Source organism: Leucopleurus acutus (assembly GCF_964270905.1).
Source record: "Leucopleurus acutus genome assembly, chromosome: 16".
Lineage (NCBI taxonomy): Eukaryota > Metazoa > Chordata > Mammalia > Artiodactyla > Delphinidae > Leucopleurus > Leucopleurus acutus.
Genome location: NC_139158.1, coordinates 31,602,664 through 31,624,215, shown reverse-complemented (window position 1 = coordinate 31,624,215; position 21,552 = coordinate 31,602,664). Strand labels below are relative to the sequence as shown.

The following is a 21,552-nucleotide window of genomic DNA, read 5'->3' as shown; positions in this document are numbered from 1 at the left end:
TTATTCTGAGCATCTACTGCTGTGTTGCAAACTACCCCCAAATTTAGTGGCACAGACCATAATAACACTTTTGTTATGTTTATGGATTCTGTGGGCCAGGAATTCAGACGGAGCACAGTGGGGCTGGCTTGTCTCTGCACTACGATGTCTGGGAGTCTCAGCCAGGAGGACCCCCATAGCTGAGGTGGCTCACACAGCTGCGGGCTGAAAAACTAGGTCTAGAGCATCCCTTCTAAGATATTTTCTATTATGGGTCAAATTACGTTCCCCCAAAAGATGTGTTCAAGTCCCAAACCTGTGAATGGGATCTTATTTGGAAATAGGGTCTTTGCAGGGTAAATAAGTGAAGATGAGGTCATACTGGTTTAGGTGGGCCATAATCCAATGACTGGTGTCCTGAGAAGAGGAGGGGATTTGGACATAGACACAGAGGGAAGATGGCCATGTGAAGATGGAGGCAAACGTGTCACTGGAATGACTCATCTACAAGTCAGGGGTCACCGGGAGTCACCAGACGCTAGGAGAAAGGCCAGAAAGTTATTACAAACTGCATGTGTCCCCCCCCCCCCAAATTCATATATAGAAGACCTAACCCCTAGTGTGGCTGTATTTGGAGATGGGGCCTCTAAGAAAGTCATTAAGGTTAAATGAGGTCATAAGGATGGGGCCCTGATCTGATAGGATTAGTGTCCTTATAAGAGACACTAGAGAGCTTGCTCCCTCTCTCTATTCATGTACTCAGAGAAGAGGCCGTGTGAGGACACAGTGAGAAGGTGGCTGTCTGCAACCCAAGGGGCGATCCCCTCACCACAACCTGGCCATGCTAGCACCTTGATCTCAGACTTCCAGCCTCCAAAACTGTGAGAAAATAAATTTCAGTTGTTTAAGCCCCTCAATCTATGATAGTTTGTTACAGCAGCTCAAGCTAATACAGAAGGATCCTTCCTGAGAGACTTTGGAGAGAACCTAGCCCTGATGACACCTTGATTTTGAACTTCTGGCCTCCAGGACTGTGGTGAAAATAAATTCACCAAACTTGTGGTAATTTGTTACAGCAGCCATAAGAACCTTAATACAGTTCCATCATTCACATTTGCAGGGCCTGGCCGAATGGTGAACAATGGATTCAGCTGGACCTGTTGACCAGAGGGTCTACACCTGCCCGCCCCCTCAGACATGGCTGGGGCATTTACCACCTGAATGAACTAGTATAAGCAATAATATAGTTGACCTGTGAACAACGCAGGGGTTAGGGGCACTGACCCTCTGCAGAACTGAAAATCCAAATATAGGACCTACTGTATAGCACAGGGAACTCTGCTCAATATTCTATAATAACCTAAATGGGAAAATCATTTGAAAAAGAAAAAAAAAGAAAATCCAAATATAACTTTACAGCCTGCAGATTCAACAAACCACAGATTGTATAGGACCACAGTACCTGTTTAGTGAAAAAAATGCTCCTATAAATTGACCCATGATGCACAATTCAAACCCATGTTGTTCAAGGGTCAACTGCTATAGTTTATAGGTGCTCTTGTCATTTCTTGAGTGCTCACAGCATGCCGAGGATGATGCTAACTGCTTTACAAGCATTATTCTCTTTTCCTTTGTGGATACGGAGAAATCCTGCATAAGTTGCTGATGGGAACCAGCAGCTGCTCCTGCCTCCAAGGCACTCACAACCTGGTGGGGGAGTCACAGGTGCTCTGATGGAGACAGTAGAGAGGACTGGGAGGGCCCAGACACTCATAGTCGTGAGCTGGAGGAGGGGGAATCAGGGAAGGCTTCCTGGAGGAGGTGACCCCCAAGTAGGTTTGCCACTCTGCCATAACTTAGTGTAGAGCCCTCATAGCACATCCGTTTTGGGCCTCATGAATGATGGAAGGGACAAAGTATCAGGAACCAAGGACTCCCCAGTTTCCTGCTTAAGGGAGGGTCCCGGAAACTGCTCCGTAACACTTCCCTTTACATCCCATTGGCTTAATCCCTTTAGTTTAACTCCATGTCCTTGCTATTGCAAGGGAGGCTGGGAAATAGTCTTTAATTTGAGGGAGGCGTGTGCCCAGCAAAAATATTATACAACTATAGGAGGAGAGGAGAATAGATACTGTCCGTGCCTCAGGGAGGAAAGGTTAACGGGGTCCAAGTGGAGAGTTTGAACTTGACGCTGAGGATGACAGGAAGCCTGGGATGACGTGAATTACCTCAACATCTCAGTGAGGAGCTACCCAGACCCCCAGCAGCTCTCTGTCCAGCTCCCTAACACATCCGGGCAGCCCAAAGATGGGCAGTGACATCACGTCTGCTTTTGTCTACCCTCTCTGCACACCCCATGAGCACACATTCCTCTTTCCTTTCTTCTTTCATTCGACAAATTGAACTTTTTGAGCAGCTCCTATGCACCAGGGAGTGCCTGGGTGGGGAGAGGTGGCTTTTTTTTTTTTTTTTTTTTTTTGGCCAGGGCCTGGGGATTGCAGGATCTTCGTTCCCTGACCAGGGATCGAACCTGGGCCCCCAGCAGTGGAAGCGCAGAGTCCAAACCACTAGACCACCAGGGAATTCCCCGAGAAGCGGTTATTTTAAATAGGATGGTCTGGGAAGATCTCACTGAGAAGAGGATGATGCCTGAGCACAGGCCAGAAGGAGGTGAGGGAATGGAACAAGGCAGGTGGGTGTCCTGGAGAGAAGCCTCCCGGGTGAATAGGAGGGAGCAGAGTCGGGTATGAGATGGGGAGGGGATGACTGTGAGAATACTGACTTCCTTCTCTCCAAGGTGGGGGCCTCCAAGGGTTTGAACAGAGGAGGGACGTAATCTGACTTTTGTTTTTAAAAGATGGCTCTGCCTGCTTTATTCTCACAAGCTTTTAGACAAAAAACCCAGAGGTGTCTACACCACCTTCCTCGGTGCCCTCCTAGCACCCAGACATCCCCTGGGAACAACCCAACCAAGACTAGAACGGGGTCCCAAGATGCCCAGCCGGCTCCCCCTGTACTGTCCTGGGGAGTTCAAGAAACAATCTGTTTCCTTTAAAAACACTTATTTATGTTGCTTCCTCACTCTATTAACCACCCCCTCATGTTTTATCCATGAAACTGATGTTGACCCTCCGTATGTGCATGTAAATGTGTGCACATTTTACATCTGTGGTCCTATGTGCTTGGAAGCTTACTTGAAGTGCAACAGTTGTATCAGATTTCGTTTCCTGTTAGACGCTAATTAACCTGAGGTTCTTCATTCGCCTGGTGTTGGAGACTTGACGAGTGGATGAATGAATGAAACGAGTACCAGCTATTATATTAATAAGTACTAAGAGCAGGGATAGCGATAATTAGTATATAGCTAGTATGCTGGTTAACGGCACAGGCTCTAGAGCCCTATTACCCGGGTTCGAATCCAAGCCTTGCCACTTAGCGGGGTGACCTGGGGCGACCTAACGGCCCCCCTCTCGCAGACCCGTCCCACCCAGGCCGGCCACCCCATTAAACCAGGGCAGGTGAGAGCAGACCTGTGCAGGTGCGAAACTCACCTCCTCAGGGCTGCACCAGTCTGCCAGCGAGGCTGGCACGCATGCGCGATTCGGCAGATAGGCGTGGTCACGGGCGACGAGGAGGGACACACGCGCAGGGGGTGGGGCCGCGCCTGCGCAGGCTGCCTGCAATGGAGGCAGCTTGCGCACTGTGGTGAGCGTTTCGGTTGGGACTTCAGGCAGCGGCCGGCGGTGGGTAAGCCCGTGGGAGAGGCGGCGGCACGCGGAAGGGTGCAGGGAGCTTCCTGGCACCGAGCCTGGCCTTGAAGTGCGGGCTCCCACGGGCCTGAAGCCTAAGTCCCCACTCAGCCTCAGTTTCCCCTTCTAAGCCAGGGTGTTGGGAGGAGTCCATGCCTTCCTCTGGGTTTCCGTTCGCGGTCCACGCAGCCCCCTTGGTTTTGGGTTAGGAAGGGAGGGTGATGCCCGAGCTGTGACTGCAGTTTGAGAGGGCAATGCTTAGCTCGCCAGCTGGAGTTAAGGCAGCGGCAAGACAGAGAGAACGAAGAGCCCCGAGGGTCGAGGACCCTGGAGCCCCTGACTACGGCTCCGCGCCGCGGCCAGGGCCAAGTCTTTGCCCCACAGACCCGGGCCTCGGTGTCAGAATCCTTCCTACTTCCTGATTGTTGATGACCTTGTGACACCTGGCAGAGAGAAAGCCGGGGAGGCATTACAACCCCCAGATCCCAGCAAACTGTTTTAGTGGGCACTCCTGACGGGGCTAGGATGACAGCGTCTGCGTCTGGCCCCCACAGCCTTAAAGGAGCCAAGGACACTTGTCAGCTGCCCAAAGGAGGAAGCAGAGGTCCCATCTGCAGTCGGGGTGTCCTTTCCCTCCTCCCCAGTGAGAAGAGGGGACTGAAGCCCATCCAGCCCCAGCATTCCCAGACAGAGACTGTGAGTCAGCTATTCCTAAATAGAGAAGCTATTGCCTTATTACATCTTCCAGCACATCAGTTAATAATTATTCTTATCAACACTATAATGATAATATTTTCTATTGTCATTTATTGAGCACTTACTATGTCCTGAACCCTGAAAACGATCATTGTCTCATTTAATCCTCACACAGACGCTGAGACAGGTACAAAGTGCTACTGCATTCCCAGAGGTCTGGTTCTCGGAAAAGCCCCTTAAAGGGAATCCACTTAACCTAGTACTCCATTGTAGAGTGCGTTTCCTGGGAGACCTGTGCAGGTTGGATTTTAAAATTGAAATTTCAACTAGAAATTAAGAATACGGGTTTGGCTTTTCTCAGTATTTAAGAAAATTTGGTATGCGGTGGCAGTATTTTCCCCCAGGACCTCTTTCAGTCCCTGGAGAGCCAGATCTGTCTTTAAAACGATTGGTCATGGAAGGTCTAAGCTGTATTTATACTGGATACGCTTCCTGGATCCATCCTAATTTTTCCAGTCCACGTTGGTTGAGGGCTTTTACCTGAGGGTCGAGCATTTCTTCTCCATTGCTTTCATTGACACCATGAAATCCTGCATCCATCTGCCAGATTCACAGGCTCACTTCACAAGCCACTCGCTTTGTGCTGGCGTATAGTGTTAGATAGGAAAGCCAGCCAGCAGGGGGCGACTCTTGTATAAAAATGTTTGTGTTGGTACAACTTTTGCTTCCCCGTGGAAAGTACTTAAATGTAGGCACTCCAGTTATGTGGACTCAGATTGTGGACAGCCTGGGTTATGACGATCCCATTTTCCAGTTGAAGACATGGAGGCCCGAGAGGTCTCATGACATGCGTGGGGCACACACGTAGTGCACGCACCCACCCAAGTAGGGACGGTTCCCGTAGGAGGTCAGGGGTTGTGGGCAGGTTTGGGTCAAGCATCTGAAACCAAGGATTTATTAACAATTGCTGCGGACCAAGGGCTCTGCTCAGCACTTAACACCCTTCCCCCACATATCTCCCCCCATCCCCCCACCTACTGCCAACCCTGCAAGGTGAGAATGTAGCTGAAGAAACGGGTCCAGAGAGGTGGAGTAATTTTCTCAAGGTCATGTAGCAAGGAGGTAGGAGACTGGGTTTATACCTGCTCTGCCCAGCATCACAGCTCAAGGCTCTGTCTGCACGCGGCCGCTGCTGTTTAATGCCTTTTGATGAGGTGGAACATTTGGGTGGAGGGAAAGCCTTCCTGTTTTTGACCACCTTGCCTCCAGCATGGTTTTCCAAATTTTAGTTACTGCTGTGTCACCTTCATAATTTTTCCACATCTGTATATCACCTGTACAGTGATTCCCTTAGTTGCTTTTCCTTTAAATCCACTCACTTTTTTTTTTAATTTAAAAAGAAGGTTTAAAAACAAATGACATATGGGCAGCTGGGGCCAACTTCTAGAAGAAAAAGGTTATAGGGAAAACAACTTCTAAATGCAAAGCATAAATTGTGATTGAATACTGGTTTAGGAAAAACTAGCTGCAAAGGATGTTTGGGTGTCAAATGGAGAAAATTGATCATGAACTGGGTTTTAAATGGTATAAGGGACTCGTTCATTGTTTTAGGTCTGCTAATGGTCTTATGGTTATGTAGGAGCGTGTTCTTTGGAGACAGATGCTGAAGAATTATTTAGGGGTTAATGGTGTGATGTCTAGAAGGTGCTCAGTTCAGGGGAGAAAAAACCTAGATAGATGGATTGATTGATCATGTGAAAAAGCATTAATGATCATTGAATCTAAGCAGTGGGTATATGGCTGTTTATTATGCTATGCCCTCAACTTGCTATTTGAAAATTTTCATAATAAAAAAATTGGAAAAAATTAAAAAGGGAAGGAAAACTTTATCAGTATAAATGGAAATGTAGATCTCTTGCCATAAATAAACGATTACTATGAAAATGAACACAGTGAAAAACAAAATAACAGTTCTAGCTGGATTCTGTTCGCTTGCCAAGGCTCTGAGACTTTCTCCTTCAGGAAGAATTGAGAGAGGATTGAAAAGGGAGCTCTCTGCCACCTGGCTGGGGTCGTTTGCACTGTTCCCCTCTGGGACCTGCTGTCCTGAGGACTTGCTCTCGCCTCTCAGGTGCTGCTGTCCCATGGCTGATGGGGAGCCCAGGCCATGGTTGCCGTCTCCCGCCCCGGCCATGGACGAGATCACCTTCAAAAGCGACACCGTGCTGTCAGACGTCCACCTCCACACCCCAAACCAGAGACACCTCATGGTGCGGCTGAGTGGCGTGGGGCAGCCCGGTAAGGTCCCTGCACCCCAGGGAGCCCGTTGTGTTTCCTGCTTTCTCACAGAAAAGATTGGGAAGACTGGATTGTTTAGCTTATCCTCACACCACTTCTTAAGTGCCCTCGTTTCACTGAGCAAACCCCTGTGCTTTCCCGAGCACCTGCTCTGTGCCAGACCTGGACGCGACGCCGGGAACGCAGAGGGAATGAGTCGAGCTCTGCCCTGGGGGAGCCCGTGGGCCAGTGGGGGAATCGGGGCCTGGGGACTCCTCCAGCCCACGGCCCCTACCCCCGGCTGACTCCTCCCACCAGGGCTCCCTGGTTTTTCTCCTGTACACACTCCCTCACTGCTCTCCCCAGCAGCCCAGGGGGTCCTTTGAAAAATGCAAATCATACCACTGCCCTGATTTAGACCCTCCAGTGGCTTCCCTTGCTCTTAGAAGGAAATCAGAGCCCTCACTTCGGCCTGCGAGGCCCAGCCCCACCCAGCCCCTGCGCGTGTGTCCACACTTCTCTCTCCCGCCCTCGCTGCTCAGCGGCCACTTTCTGCCCCTTTCCGCCCCTCACACACTGCATGTGCCTTCCTCTCTGAGCACCTTTGCTCTTGCTTTTCGCTCTGCCTAGAACGTTCTTCCCTCCCTGGCCGCCCTCCCCAGCTCCGATCACTCTGTTGTATTTGCTTGTTGTTCTTAACTCCCCTTTCCCTCATGTCCCAGTTTGGATTCCTGGATTCAGGAAACTGAGGCTCAGAACAGATAAGCGAGTTGCCCCAGGGTCAGACAGTCGGGGGACGTGGAGGACTCTGGCCCAGGACACCCCCTGCCTCCAGCCCAACTCTCCCGGCACCCATACTCTTACCAAAGCCTGTCCCAGTGACTTTCTGGCCACCAGGTGGTAAGGGACACAGTATCCTTGTCCTCACTTCCAACCTTAAGGCTGAACAGTGTGGTGAGGAGGGCAGAAGCGCAGGGGTTCAGTAGACCAGGTTTGAATCCTCAGCCACGCCCACAGCTGTGTGACCTTGGTCAGCTCACGTAACCTCTGAGCCTCAGCCTCCACATCTGTAAAACAGTGACACTGGGACTTCTCTGGCGGTCTGGTGGTTAAGACACCGCACTTCCCCTACAGGGGGTGTGGGTCCCATCCCTGGTCGGGAAGCAAAATCCTGTAAGCCGTGTGGCGCAGCCAAAAAAATTTTTAAATAAAAAATAAAATAGAGTGACACTGCCGCTTTCATAGCCGCTGTAAGGAGTAAATGCGGTCTTGTGAGCCCAGCGCCTGCAGTGCAGGTGCTCATCAGCGGGGCTGCGCTGGAGGCTGCAGCGTCACAGCCGAATCAGACCTTTGCTGCTGGTTTTATGATATTTCCACCTGGACTTTCTTTTTTTTTTTCTTTTCCATTATGGTTTATTTACCGGATATTGAATATAGTTCCCTGTGCTATACAGTAGGTCCTTGTCCTTTTTTTTTTCCCACCTGGCCTTTAAAACTCTTCCCAGGTGGAAATTGAGGAAGGGAAATAGAAAAGGAGACGGTTTGGAAATATACTGCTTTGTGTTTTGTCTTGCCTTTCAGTCTTCCTGTCCCAGTTCAAGCTTCTGTGGAACCAAGCCCCTCAGACAGACTCGGGGGCTGAGGGTGGCAATCACAGAGCCCATCACGCAGAGGCGACTCCTCCCGCCAGAAGTGGCTGCAGCAGTGAGGGAGTCTCCCTCCAGGCTGGGGCTGACGCCACCAGCCAGGAGGGGGTGGCAGCTCAGCTGGACGAGGATGGGGATTTGGACGTTGTGAGAAGACCACGGGCTGCCTCTCCCTCCAAGCCCTCGGGGCCTCCGAGAGACAAGGTACATCCCATGATTCTAATGCAGGAGGAAGATGACGTCCTGGGAGACGAAGCACGAGAGAGTGGCCCCTACGATGTCATCAAAATAGGTAATAAAGGGCTGCTCACCTGCCGCCAGGCGGCGCCACAGCGTCGGTCGGGGCACAAGGCTGCTGAGCACGGGCCCATCCAGGCATCTCAGGGCAGGACAGGTTAGCAGAACGGGTGTCCAGACACTGGGAGCCAGTAGTGCCGCTGGCAGCAGGGGAGCTTGCCAAAGTGCTGTCGGGTCACCCTCCTGCTCCAGACTCTTCAGTGGCTCCCCATTGCCCTCGGGACACAGTCCACACGCTCAGCATAGCTCCGGGGCCCGTGTGTGAGGTGGCTCCGCCCTCCTCTCCAACCTCAGCTCACACCAGCCTCACCCGCTCAGCGTCTGTGCGCTTTCTCCCTGGCACCTCTGCTTCTGCCTCCTTCTCAGAGGGCTTGCTCCCTAACACATGCCTGATCGCACAAGTCCCAGCTTGGCTGTCCCCTGCCCCGGAAGCTTCAGTGCTGCTGCCTCCTGCATCAGTACTCTGATCCTACGTAGCATGCCAGGGGGTGGGTCGGGGTTGTTTGTGGAAGATTTGGCCCCCAGGAGCCCGCAGCAGGGAGCCATGGCAGATTCTGGAGCTGGAGCAGGGCAGAGGGGGAGGGAGGGGGAGGGAGATCCAGAGTTAGCCTGGAGGAGTGTGTGGGCCCATCAGATGGGCTGGGAGCTAGAAGCTGGGGGCGTGGGGGGTGGAGGAGGCAGGGATGCAGTGGCAGGAGAGGTGGGGCGGAAGGAGGTTTCAGCAGGCACTCAGGCAGGGCCCAGAGGGTCCATGCCCGGGCGTAGGGGCAGGCAGAGGGCTTTGGTGACTCGGGGATTTTGATGTCTGGAAATGCCAGGAGTGGAGAGCAGCCAGGGCAGGAAGGAAGCCAGCGACGATGAGGCACCTGTAGTGCTTTGATGTTCACCTTCATCATCTCACATAGTCTTCTCAGCCTCTCTGAGGGGTGCTACAAATGAGGAAGTGACGAGCCCAAGGCTGTGCCGTTTGGGGGCAGGGAGGAAGGTTCTGAGTCCGCGTGATCCGTCTCCACAGCCAGGGCTCTGGCCATCCCCAGCACTGCTGTGATGTGAGTCAGTTCACTGAGATGCAGGGTCCTGGATGGTGCCTGAGGTCCCAGGTAAAGGCCTCCCCCAGCACTGGCCTGGGTTGTGCACATGGGGTCTGCTGGGCGCTCTCAGAAACCCAGACAGAACAGCAGCTCTGATAGCCATGCGGTCATCCGTTCAGCAGACGGTTACCGAGGGCCTGCTGGGTACCAGGCAGGCTGGTTCTAGACCACCCTGGTGGGGGCCCTACCCTGTTTTCTGTGGATTACCTCTGGTCCTCATGGCCTTTCCAGGGATGAGTATTCCCATTTCACAGAGGAGGGAACTGAGGCTCAGAGAGGTTGAGGAACTTGCCCAAGATCACACAGCTAGTCAGTGGCAGAGCCTTGACTCACACTCAGGTCCATCTGACACCACAGCCCATGTTTCTTACCCATGTCATGTGATCAGAACATTGGAAAGTGTTATTCTTGGGGATCGATGACTGCTCCTTTCCCTCAGCCATCACTTAACTGGCCTCCCTGAGGAGGGGAGCAGCAGACTTCACAGCGAGCTGTTTGGCCTCCAGGGCGCATGTTTAATGTTCCGGGAATTTCCCATCCTGCAAGCTGAGAACAAAGTCCCACAGGGCGGGGTAGGGTCAGTGTGCCGCCAGCTCTGCCTCGCTGTGAAGCCCCATCTCACAGCGCCTGGAAGTTCGCCCTCCTTTTCGGCTCACTGTCGCTCAGTCCCTACCTGCCCTGAGGGAGGAGAATAGAAAGGTCATTGAATACCTGAGCTTAAGCAGTAACTCCTAACTATTCCATCCGCAGCTGTATACTCACATCTGTAAAATGTGGCACAGGGGAAGGGGTCCTGGTCTCAGGATCCTGTAGAGCTCCTCCACCCCTCACAAGCCAGGGGACCCCGGACAAGTATCCTGCCCACCCAGAGCCTCAAGTTTTTGGACCTATGAAAGGGGGTCGGGGAAGCTGCCCTCCCTGGGTTTTGGTGGTGATTTCATAAATAGTGCCCCGTAAGTGCTCCTGCAGGGCCTGGTGCAGAGCAGGTGCTGAGCAGGTGTCCCTCCCCTGGCCACCCTGTTCCTCCCATTCGTAAGCCCAGCCTTTTTTTAAGGTTATAGACCCATTTGAGAAACTGATTAAAATCAGATTCTCTTAGCGGGAGAAGAATGTGTTTTCCAGACTACTTCCAGGGATTGTCAGAAATCTAAAGTTTATCCACGAACCTGCTAGGAATCCACAGACCCAAGGTTCAAAGTAAATTATGATCATTTTCCCCATTTTATAGATAAACTGGGATGCAAAGAGAACTCAGAGGAGGCAGGGCTAGAACTTGGGCTGTCAGATCCCAAGTCACGTGCCTTTTCCATTGGCCTGTGACTTGGGCAAGTACGTTAACCTCTCAGAGTTCAGTTTTCTTGTCAGTAAAATGGGTATAATCTCTGGTTGTGAGGAACTGAGAGAGATGGCACATGTAAGTTCTTAACACAGTGCTTGGTGCGTAGTAGGTGCTCAAAAAACGTGAGCTGCCGTCAGCTTTCATTCCAGGGGACTGATCTGAGTGTGGAGGAGGGAGACGGGCTGAGGAGGAGAGTCTGGGTTCCTGCAGGTCTAGAGACAGTCCTGGTAGGGGCAGGGTACAGCTCAGATACTAAGACTGTCTGTCTAAGCCCATTTGCCAGCCCTGGAGTTTCTCGTGTGTTCCTCAGGCTGGGCTTTTATGTTCTTAAGACGCCACTGGAACTGTTTAAATATAAAGTGTGACTTTCCCCTGGGGCAGGAGCTCCCTGCCCTTGACCCTGTTTAGGGAGGCCATTGAGCCCATGAATGAGGTGATGTTATTTCTGTAGCTTGTAAAGGAGCAAACTGTGGCTCTGGTGCTGAGAAGTTCAGTGACTCACGCCACCGGCCAGACTGCGTGACTGAGCCTGGCTCACACGCAGGTCTTTCTGAGCTCAGTCCATGTTCTCACTCAAGGGAAGCTGAGCACCCCTTAAATGCAGCTGGAGGCAAAACTTAAGTCCACGGGCCCCCTCGGAGAAAAGACCAGGCATAGACGACCGAGGTCCCCGTGGGAGGGCACCCCTGGCTCAGCCAGGTAAACTGGAAGGAGACAAAGAAAGATGGGAGGAGGGGAGACGCGCGCCCCAGCCGGGGGCCAGTGGGCCAGGGACAGTGTGCCGTGGGGCTGCAGCGGGGGGCCAGTGGGCCAGGGACAGTGTGCCGTGGGGCTGCAGAGACTGGGCAAGAGGGATGGGCAGGATGGGGGAAGCTGACACTGAGGGTCCAGAGCAGGGCTGGAAAGCAAGGAGGCCTCTTCTCTCAGGCACGTGCACACTCACACAGACACAGACACGCACCCCTTCAGCCTTGCTGTCCCCTCCCCCCGCCATCCCCGCTCCCTGCTCCCAGTTTGAGGTGAGCCTGGGGTTTGATGTGAACTAGTCTGCCGTGCGTGTGTTGTGGTGTTTTGATGGCCGTCACCATCTTGCTTAAAGATACGAGAGCCGGTTCTTATTTAACAGGAAAAACGTTTGCCATCATTCCCTTTTCTCCTTGATCTCATAGTTCTGTTCTCCATCTCCCCCCAACAACCAGCACCAGATTTTGTCCTAATGTATTTTGTGCTTGAGAATACTCCCTAACATACTTATTTTTCATCTAAAAAGGATATAATCTGAAACTTATTTTGTTAACTTCTAGTGTGGTTCTGAGTGTAAGAAAGTATTTTGGAATGAGTTGTGATTATTATTCCCATACAGTTGATCGAAAGAACATAAATATATTATGATCGTAACATGTAGTTACTGAACATAAAAGAGTGGAGTGTGGGGTATGTGTGTGTGTTTGATTAAGTTGGGCCAAGTCCTCCTGTGACCCGAGTCTCCGGGCCGCGGGCAGAGAGACCCAGGGATCTGAATGAGAGTGACGCTCCCTCGCCCCCTCCTGACTGTAGCCTGGCCTGTGTTTCTGCTGCCTCCCCCGCACCCCGTCTGTCTCTGTTCTATCCATCCCCGTTTTCACGGTGGCCCTTTCTCTCTCGGTTTCCGTCCCGTCCAGAGCACACCATGGCCACCCCCCTGGAGGATGTTGGCAAGCAGGTGGGTAGGTCCCGTCCGCTTCCCACGGCCCTGAAGGGTCTCTCGGGAGCCACAGGCCACCTTTGTTCCTGGTCCCTCTCCCCTCCAGGTGTGGCGGGGCGCCCTGTTCCTGGCGGACTACATCCTGTCCCAGCGGGACCTCTTCCAGGGTCGCACGGTGCTGGAGCTCGGGGCGGGCACCGGGCTGGCCAGCATCCTCGCGGCCACCGTGGCTCAGACCGTCTACTGTACAGGTAACGCCCCGCCGTCTCACGCTGAGGGGGAGTAGGCTCTTCACAGGGCGTGTGCTGACTAGATAAAAAGTGAGGCGGGAAACTGGACACTGGACCTTGGCTGCTCTCGCCTTTGCCCTCCTCTTTCACTGGTTTTCTCCACCCTTCGTTGTTTTCTCAGCAGCGTGAGGATGACCCAGCAGGACCGGCGGGTGCAGGACCAGTGGTTCTGCTGGTACCTCTGTTCACAGCCCCTCAAAAGAGTAAACATCTCAGAAAACCATGAGAAATATGCCTCTCATACGGCTTAAAAACAAGCTTCTTTTTTTTTCCGATTATGGAAATCTTGCCTACTCTCTGTGGAAAATTTGTAGAACAGCAAATAACATTTCCTCATAATTTTACATTTCCCATATAAATTCAACAATATGCAGTTCATTGCATGCCCACTACATGCCAGACACAGTTCCAGATGCAGGAGACCCAGGAGTGAATGAAACAGATCAAGTCGCTGTTGATCTGATCAAGTTTTAGAATCTAGTTTTTAACGTTCGTATACATATTTTTTACAAGTTTTTCCTTTTCCTCTGTGTGTACCTATTCCCAAACAATAGCTAAAGTCAAACTGTATATATTCAGTGCTGTATCCTGCCAAAAATGTCAAAAAAGGGAAAAAGCATTTTCCACTGTCGTTAAAAATTACTTATAAATGACTTTCAATGACCAGGTAATGTTTTGTCCCTTTTTTTTTACCCATTCTTATATTACTGGACATTTTGGCTGTTTTCGTATGTTGTGTTTTGTTTGCATTTGTCTGTCGCACTGCAACAAATACCTTTGTGCCTCATTGTCTGATAATCCTTAAACTAGATTCCTCGAAGTGGGTGGGACCTTTCTTAAGCTTTTGATACTTATGGTCAAATGATGGCTTTTTAAATTTTTTATTTTGAAATAATATTAGGTTCACATAGAAGTTGCCAAACTAGTATCGAAAGTGCCATGTACCCTTCACCCAGCTCCCCCGGTGGTAACATCTTCTACACCATAGTTTGGGGATCACACCAGCAAATTGACACAGTGCAGTACTGTCAGTTACACTCCAGATTTGCCGACGTGCTTTTTTAGGGAGAGTATACCAGTTTATAAGAAAGTACAATAGTATCTTATCAGGTAATTATTGTTAGTGTCATTATGTTTTAAATCTTCGATATCTGCTAGGCAGGAAGTGGTGCTGCTGACGTGCTTTGCATTTCGTCGATTCCTAGTTGACGTTTTCGTGGCGCACGTCTTTTGCTTCTGAGCTAGGAAAGGGGAAGCTAGGGGTGGCCTGGGAGTCGGGCGTACTTTTCAGATACCCTGCGTAAGCCACCCTGTTTACGCCTCCTTGACAATTCAGTGTAAATCGCCAGTGAACTTCTCAAGAGTCAAGCCGTAAAGCAACAGTGCCTAGCGCCTGACAACAGCATCTAATCAAGTTATCTTACCCCTGAGAGAGATTTACTGGAGAGGAAGAGAGCTTGCATCCTGTCAGCACATTCCAGTTAGTAGAGCCTTTTCATGAGCATCAGCGCCTTTAACCTCACAGTGACCCTGGGCAGTCGCCGGGGAGCCTGTCACCATCCCCTCCATCCAAGTGGGCAGGGTAAGGCTGAGCTCAGGGGGCTGGGCGAAGGTCACATACATGGCCGCTGGTTCACAGCACGGTGCCTCTCATCATGTGGGGGGCTCAGGCTGTTTTCTGTGGAGCAGGGTTCTGTGGGCTCCCTCGGGGGCTGGCCAAGGGGTGGAGGCGGGGGCAGCCCCAGGGCTCTGGGTCTCCCACCGCCGCTCAGCCATCGCTGCTCCTCTCGTATGTGCTTGGTGTGTTAGAATCCCGCACAAGATCTGTTTTGACAAAAAGTACCATAAAGGCTTAAAAACTGCTGACCCAGTCCTGTGTTGTCAGGCACATACATCAGTATTCTCTTTACCCAGTGGCCCAGGAGAAGGGACAGGTGCGGCCCTTCGGTGAGCAGAGCCCCCCACACACACATCCCCGGCTCTGCATGGTCCCTGAGGTGGAAACGATTGTCCAGTCCTGGGAGGTCTGCAGTGGGCGGGCGAATGCCATTCACAAGACCCCCTGTGCCCTCCACATGCACGCTCTCCTAATGGGAAGTTAATTTTGGCAAAGCACTTCCCCCACTGCCGTCAAGGATACACTGTGCTACAACTCAGGTCTGCTCAAGTGACAGGAACCCCCATCTCATCAGAGCAGCAGGTGGCTTGGGAGACGTGATGGCAGGACGGTGAGTCAGGCACCAGGGTGCCTGCCTCCAGCCTGCCTGAATGTGCTCTGTCTCCACCGATCACATCCAAATGCCCTCCTGGCTCCAGTCAGTTTTCTGGGGTGTCAAAGAGCGAGGCTTGTTGGAGTCAGAGACACCTGGGTTCAAATCCCAGCCCTGGCTCTGCCCAGCCACGTGGCTGCCAGAGTCACTTTGCCTGTGACGGGACCGTGACACCAGCTCAGGGTCATTAGAAATATGGAGGGTGGATCCGGGAAGTGTGTGCATGTGTCATATGCTCTAAAGATGCTGGGAGTTCTCACCCTTCCCTGGAATGCAGAGTCTGTCCCCACCAGGACAGACTTCTCTGTTTTAAGGCAGAGATCATTAGAAAGAGCCTTAAGGTGAACATATTTCATTTTAGTGTAAAACACACGGGAGAAACTTTTGTTTCAATTTTGCACGTTTCTGCAGCCGTGCTGTTGGTACCAGCTCTCTCCAGGCAGAAGCACAAAGATAAAAGTGTCGTCACGACCGGCACCTTATGACTTGCCCTTCTGTCTTTCCAGATGTCGGTGCAGATCTCTTGGCCATGTGCCAGCGAAACATTGCCCTTAACAGCCACCTGACTGCCGCTGGAGGTGAGGCCCAGCAGGTCCCCGCCCGGGAGGGAGGTTTCCCTGTTTCGCAGGTGAGACAGACACCCAGAACCACGACACTGGGAGGCGGGGTTCTCCCTGCGTCCCTGGACACCCCGGTAGCGGAGGGAGCGGACGTCTCGGCTTCGTATCACTTCAGATGCTTGACGGCTCTGTCCTCGCCTCATCTCCTCCCACGCCCACAGCCACGTCCTACCTCAGCTCTGTCCTCCCTGCAGGTCGCAGGGCCCTGCCTGGTCTCTCCAGCTCCTGTCTGAGCTGCCCAAGCGTCCAGAGCGACCTTTCTAAGATGCAGCCTGACCCCTTCACTCCCCACTGAGCATCTTCCGGGGGTGAAGTCCAAGCTCCTCCTCTGGCTCCAGACCTCCTGGTCTGGCCCTGGCCGGCTTTTCCTGTCTCCTGTCCCGGCAGCCCCGCTGTCCAGCCCTGCATCCGGCGAGCCACGGGCTCACTTCACATGCTCTTCCCTCTGCCCAGAGCGCCCCCACCCTGTCGGCCTGACCATCAGATTCCTGCCCCGCCGCAGGAGTGAATTGCCATGATGGAGGAGCTGCCCGGCCAGGCCTCCTGCTCCAAGCGCGATCTGGGGCGCTCTTCTGGGCTCCCACCGGGTCATCTGGGCCCCCCAGGCTTCAGAGCCTTCAGAGGTTGCTCATTGCTCTCGGAGTACAGACCCAGCTCCTTGGCTTCTCCGGGCCCCGTGGGGCCTGGCCCTTGCCTGTCGGCAGCCCCTTCCCCACAGCGGCTCCCTCCGCTCTAGCCATCCTGGCCTTGCTGGAGGTTCCATCCGCTTGGGGCCTTTGCTCTGCTCTCTCCTCCTGCCTGTTTCCTCTCCCTCTTCCCCCGTCTGTTCCTAATCCTGCTCAGACGTCCAGGCAAGATCACAGTCCCCTCACAGGCTCTCCTTGCACCTTGAACCATGGTATTTTGACATTTGTTTGTGGGACTAGTTGATTGGCATCTGCCGCCCCACTAGACCACGTGCTCCGTGAGGTCAGGGCCCTGTCTGATCCCCTGTGTCATGTTTGTTGAATGCCCAGGGCACAGCAGGCTGTCAGCAGGCCTGGAAGGAAGGAGTGGTGTGAAGTGCCTTCTCAGAGCCTTCCCTGACGCCCATCGACACGAGAGCCCTGTCCTCCCGTGCACCTGGCGCGTCCTTTTCATAGCAGTGTCTGCTCCCTGCCTGTGTCCTAGGACAGGGACGTACCTCATGAATCTCTGCCTCCTGGGCCGACACCAGGCCTGATGCTTAGCACTCAAAAAATGTGGGATGGATGGATCTTGGTGTGTAGTGGGAAGTTTTATCTTCTTTCCTAACTGTTCAGAGTTTGGGGAGTTCCGCTTGTGTTTGTTTTGCAGGCGGTGTGATTAAGGTCAAGGAACTGGACTGGCTGAAAGACGATCTCTGCACAGGTGCATGGCCTCCTCTGTCGTGTCCCAGTTGATTCATTGGTTCCTTGGGCTGCCCCCAGGCCATCAGCCCTGTGGCCTTGACCGCCCAGCAGAGTCCTAGCTCTGTTGGCTGAAGAGTGACAGCTGCCATTCTTAGTGCTGCATGTCAGGCACCCTACACGCATTCTGTCATTCAGACTCACAGTATCACTGTCCAGTCGGTCCTATAGTCCCCAGTTCCGGGGAAGACTGATGCTCAGAGAGGTTCAGTGCCTGCCCAGGGTCACAGGTACCTGGCAGGTCAGGGTGTGAACCCAAGTCTGGGACTCCAGGGCCTAGACCGTTTGCCTGCCAGGAAGCAGCTTCCCGCTTAGCACCCGTCCTCTGCCTGCAGCAGGGAGTCGGCCCCAGGGGTTCAGGGGCTGCTGGGTGGGGAACATTTCTAAATTTCTTATGCAGACTGTTTCAGACCTGCACCTTTGCTCTTTCTTTGTACAAGAACTTTTCTTTTCCCTGTCAGATGTCAGGTGAGGAAAATCATTGCTTGTTGAGTGCCTGTCACCTAGCAAGCACCTAGCACACTTGAGGTCCTTTGGTCTCCCCGACAGTCCTGTGAGGGAAGCATTGTTATGCCCATTCTAGTGCAAACACTGCAGCCCAGAGAGGTGAAGCACCTTTCCTGGGGTCACACAGCAAGTCCACGGGGGCAGGAATGCCATGGACGGAGGTGTAGATCGTTTTCTGCACAGGCTACTGGCCGAGTCAGCAGGTCAGACCCCCATGGATAAGGTAGCCGCCCCGGCAGAAGGGGCACCTCCTGCCCTGAAGTTTTCCACGTGGGTGGCAGAGGCGCTGGGATTCGGGGCTGCCTGGTGGCGCCCACTGCACCGAGCTTACCCGACCCCATTTCTTTTCCTGAAGCTTCTTTCAGTCTGTCTCGGTGAGAGCTGGTGGCCCGCAGAGAAAGGGCTGAGCCCAAGGTGTCCTTCCCCTTTCACAGATCCCGAGGTCCCCTTCAGCTGGTCGGAGGAGGACATCTCCGACCTGTATGGCCACACCACCATCGTGCTCGCGGCCGAAGGTGAGGGCGCCTCCGCGGCACAGCCGGGGTCACCGCTCGTCGTCACGGGCCGGCTCCCACCACGGCTCCGTGCTGCTTTCATTCTGAGCGCTGTGGCTGTTATGTTTATCAGAGATTCCGTCCATGGGGCCCGCTGAGGACTCATTTCCTCTGATATTTGCCTGTTTTCTTCCCCGCAGTGTTTTACGACGATGACCTAACTGATGCTCTGTTTAAAACACTGTCCCGACTGGCTCACAGGTTGAAGAACGCCTCCACCGCCATCCTCTCTGTGGAAAAGAGGTGAGCTCCTTGCGGGGCCAGACTCTCACCTTCCAGATGCGTCCTCACTGGTGTCGTCCTCATCACTTGCTTATCCAGGACCTGCTGCGGCCGGGCCTGCTGGTCCTTTACACACGTGGCCTCGTTTAATCCGCTCACCAACCCCGTGTGCAGGCACTGCCATCCCCATCGCACAGCCGACGGGAGGAGGGCTGAGGCGTCAGGGACCCGTGCAGGCTGTAGCTGGGCAGTGAGTGCATCAGAGCCCAGACACATGTCCACTCTGCACCCCGGGCCTCTGCCCTCGCCCTGACACAGGGCCCCTCCGGGGCGTTTCTGCCCGGATGTCCTGAAACGTTAGGGCTCTTGTTGATGGAGTGACCGTGTTGTGATAGACTCCGTGCTGGGCCCCCTGCACACATTTTCCTCTAATTCTTGTGATAACCCACAGCTTTTCTGAAGGCAATTTAGAGTATATAGCAAAAGCCATAAAACCAAACACACTGATTTTTTTTAATTGGAGTACAATTGCTTTACAACGTTGCATTAGTTTCTGCTGTACAGCAGAGTGAATCAGCTATGTGTGTACATATATCCCCTCCCTCCCACCCCACCCCCATCCTAGCCATCTAGGTCATTACAGAGCACTGTGCTGAGCTGCCTGTGCTATACGGCAGGCTCCCACTAGCTAGCTATTTTACACATGCGAACACACTGATTGACCCAGCAGTTCAGCATCTGGAACCAGCCCTGAGGAAGCGATCCCAGCCGTGCACAGAGCCGTCCAGATGGACACATCTGTTGCAGCGTTGTTTACACCGATGACCTCCAGGACCCCCTTCAGGGTCCACGTGACCAGTGGCAACGTGTGGACCCGATCACTCGGGTGGAATCTTGGGCACATGCCTTCCCCTCTCTGAGCCCCTGTCCCCACCTGAGCGGAGGCCGTAGCCGGCCCCACCTCCCAGGCTCTCCTGCAGATGCCAGAAGGCCGTGCACTGGCGCCCAGCATGCAGGAGGCGCTCAGTTAAAATCCAGCGCCGTGACGGGAGGGAGCCACAGAGCCTCCGGTGGTGACAGGCAGTATGTGTGTCCCGGCTTGTTCGCAGGCTGAACTTCACGCTGCGGCACCTGGAGGTCACGTGTGAGGCCTACGACCACTTCCGCTCATGCCTGCGGCGACTGGAGGGGCTGAGCGGTGGGCGCCTGCGCTTCGCAGTGGAGCCGGTGGACGTTTCCTTCCCGCAGCTCTTGGTCTACGAGCGCATCCAGCAGCTGGTAGGTGTGCCCGCCTGCCCGAGGGCAGCTTGCTCTGGCGTGAGGCTGTCGCCTGGAGGAGGTCGTGAGCCAGCCTCCAGGTCCAGCCCGGCCCGCGCTCTCCCCGCTGACCCCGACGCTGGGCTCTCTCCAGGTCCAGGAGGGCCTGCCTGGCCAACGGTCACTTGGCCTTAGAGCACTTCCTCTTGCCGCGGGCAGTGCAGACTCCAGGGGAAGCGGGGGCTGGAGGGGGCATTGCGTGTGGGTTGCTCTTGACTGGGCTGAAGATCTTGACGCAGGAGCCCCGGTGCCGACGGCCACGTCTTCACTGTGGAAGTGTGTGGCCTCGTGGCCTAGGCGGGCTTGCCTGATGGCCGGTGGCCCGTCTGACGGGGCAAGTGGGGTCCCATCACATAGGCCTCTGAGCAATAACCCCGATTACATGCTCTAGGTGCCAGCTGTCTCAGCGAGAGACAAGGTGAGTCCCGGCCAGGAAAGGGCGGGGCTGGGGTTAATCACTTCCTATTACAGTTTTAAAACCAGCACTAGGGGGAAATCTGCAAAGTCAGAAGACCCTTTAAAATCCCTTAAACTTTGTAGGAGCTGGATTCGTATAAGTCCCAAGGTCTTTCGTTCTCTTGGCCTCTTGTCTGCAGCCGCCCTGTGTCTGGGTCTTTGGAGGCCCGGCCTGGCTCTTAGGAGGAGGGGCCTGCTCAGCTCGCCCCCCGGTTCCCTGCCGCCAGCAAGCGCGGCGTTGCGTTCGTTCGTGTGTGCGGTTCCATGTGCGAGGAGGGCCTTCCCTTCATCGCTCCGCGGCCTCTGAGCTTCCCGGGCCCCTCCTAGTGAGGGTGCCAGGCTCCCACTAAGAACTTGGCGTGTTTTGTACCTTCTCCACCTGCCAGCATTAAGAGGAGCATCACACAGCCAAGAAATCAGCTCCTCACAAAATCCAGCAGCTGTGCTGCACGGCTCCCAGAATGGAGAAGGTGTGCGGCGTGTGGCCGTTCTGGTCCCTTTGACAGTGTGGCAGCCTCCTGCCTCTCAGATCAGTGCCAGGACTCAGCATCCAGCTCCGCCTCCACGGAACAGCCCAGAGCAATAAAAGCACCGGGAGAGGCTCCCTGCTCTCGCGGTAGCTTTCATGCTGCCGTTTTCGCGTCTTGTTCGGGGCTTCTCTTTTGCTGATTACGTTCCTTTATGAAATCGTGAAGTCTCATTTGCACATCTCGGAATCTCCCCCTCTCTCTGCTGCAGGAGCTCTGGAAGGTCTTTGTGGAACCAGTAACAGAACCCATCGTGTCTGCAGACACAGCTTCTTGACTGTTCTTGTGATGTTTCTAATAAAATTGAAAGCTCACAAAGTAATGTGCTTGAGATTTTATTGTTTAAAAAATACGGCAGGTGGGCCTTTTGTGACCCAATGCGTTTTCTGCTTCCCAGCAGCAGCCAGGGAACGTTACTGCCCTAGGCTGGGAGTCCATTTGGTTGCATGTGGTTTTTGTGCTGCCGGCTTGGAGTAGGTGTTGCAGGGTGTTTGAGAGCTGCTTGGTCAAGTTGGGCGGTGTTCTCAGCTTGGTTCCGCTGGAGCTGATGACCTTACCCAGGTGCTTCCCTTGGGGCAGGGGCCCCAGGCTGCACCCATAGTCT

At 53.6% G+C, this 21,552-nt stretch overlaps 1 protein-coding gene across 4 annotated transcripts; it reads left to right on the top strand.

The window, feature by feature from the left end:
- Positions 1 to 3,666: 3,666 nt before the first annotated feature.
- On the top strand, positions 3,667 to 21,262 carry METTL22 (methyltransferase 22, Kin17 lysine). 4 transcript variants are annotated; one of them, XM_082858266.1, is made up of 11 exons: positions 3,667 to 3,726; positions 6,556 to 6,722; positions 8,283 to 8,639; positions 12,736 to 12,776; positions 12,865 to 13,009; positions 15,825 to 15,896; positions 17,274 to 17,327; positions 18,307 to 18,387; positions 18,567 to 18,669; positions 19,758 to 19,926; positions 21,160 to 21,262. In XM_082858266.1, the coding sequence occupies exons 2-11, from the start codon at positions 6,569 to 6,571 to the stop codon at positions 21,223 to 21,225; spliced, it is 1,242 nt and encodes a 413-aa protein (XP_082714392.1). In that variant the 5' UTR covers positions 3,667 to 3,726; positions 6,556 to 6,568; the 3' UTR covers positions 21,226 to 21,262. The 4 variants fall into 4 exon arrangements, with proteins under 4 accessions (XP_082714392.1, XP_082714395.1, XP_082714394.1 ...); XM_082858267.1 differs by having other exon boundaries at positions 3,680 to 3,722; XM_082858269.1 differs by lacking the exon at positions 12,736 to 12,776 and having other exon boundaries at positions 8,283 to 8,551.
- The last annotated feature ends 290 nt before the right edge of the window (positions 21,263 to 21,552 follow it).

Coding starts and splice junctions, on each gene's coding strand:
- METTL22 (XM_082858266.1), top strand. CDS start 6,569: ATGGCTGATGGGGAGCCCAGGCCATGGTTGCCGTCTCCCGCCCCGGCC. Junction 12,777..12,864: donor TGGAGGATGTTGGCAAGCAG/GTGGGTAGGTCC, acceptor TCTCCCCTCCAG/GTGTGGCGGGGCGCCCTGTT. Junction 17,328..18,306: donor GAAAGACGATCTCTGCACAG/GTGCATGGCCTC, acceptor CCCCTTTCACAG/ATCCCGAGGTCCCCTTCAGC.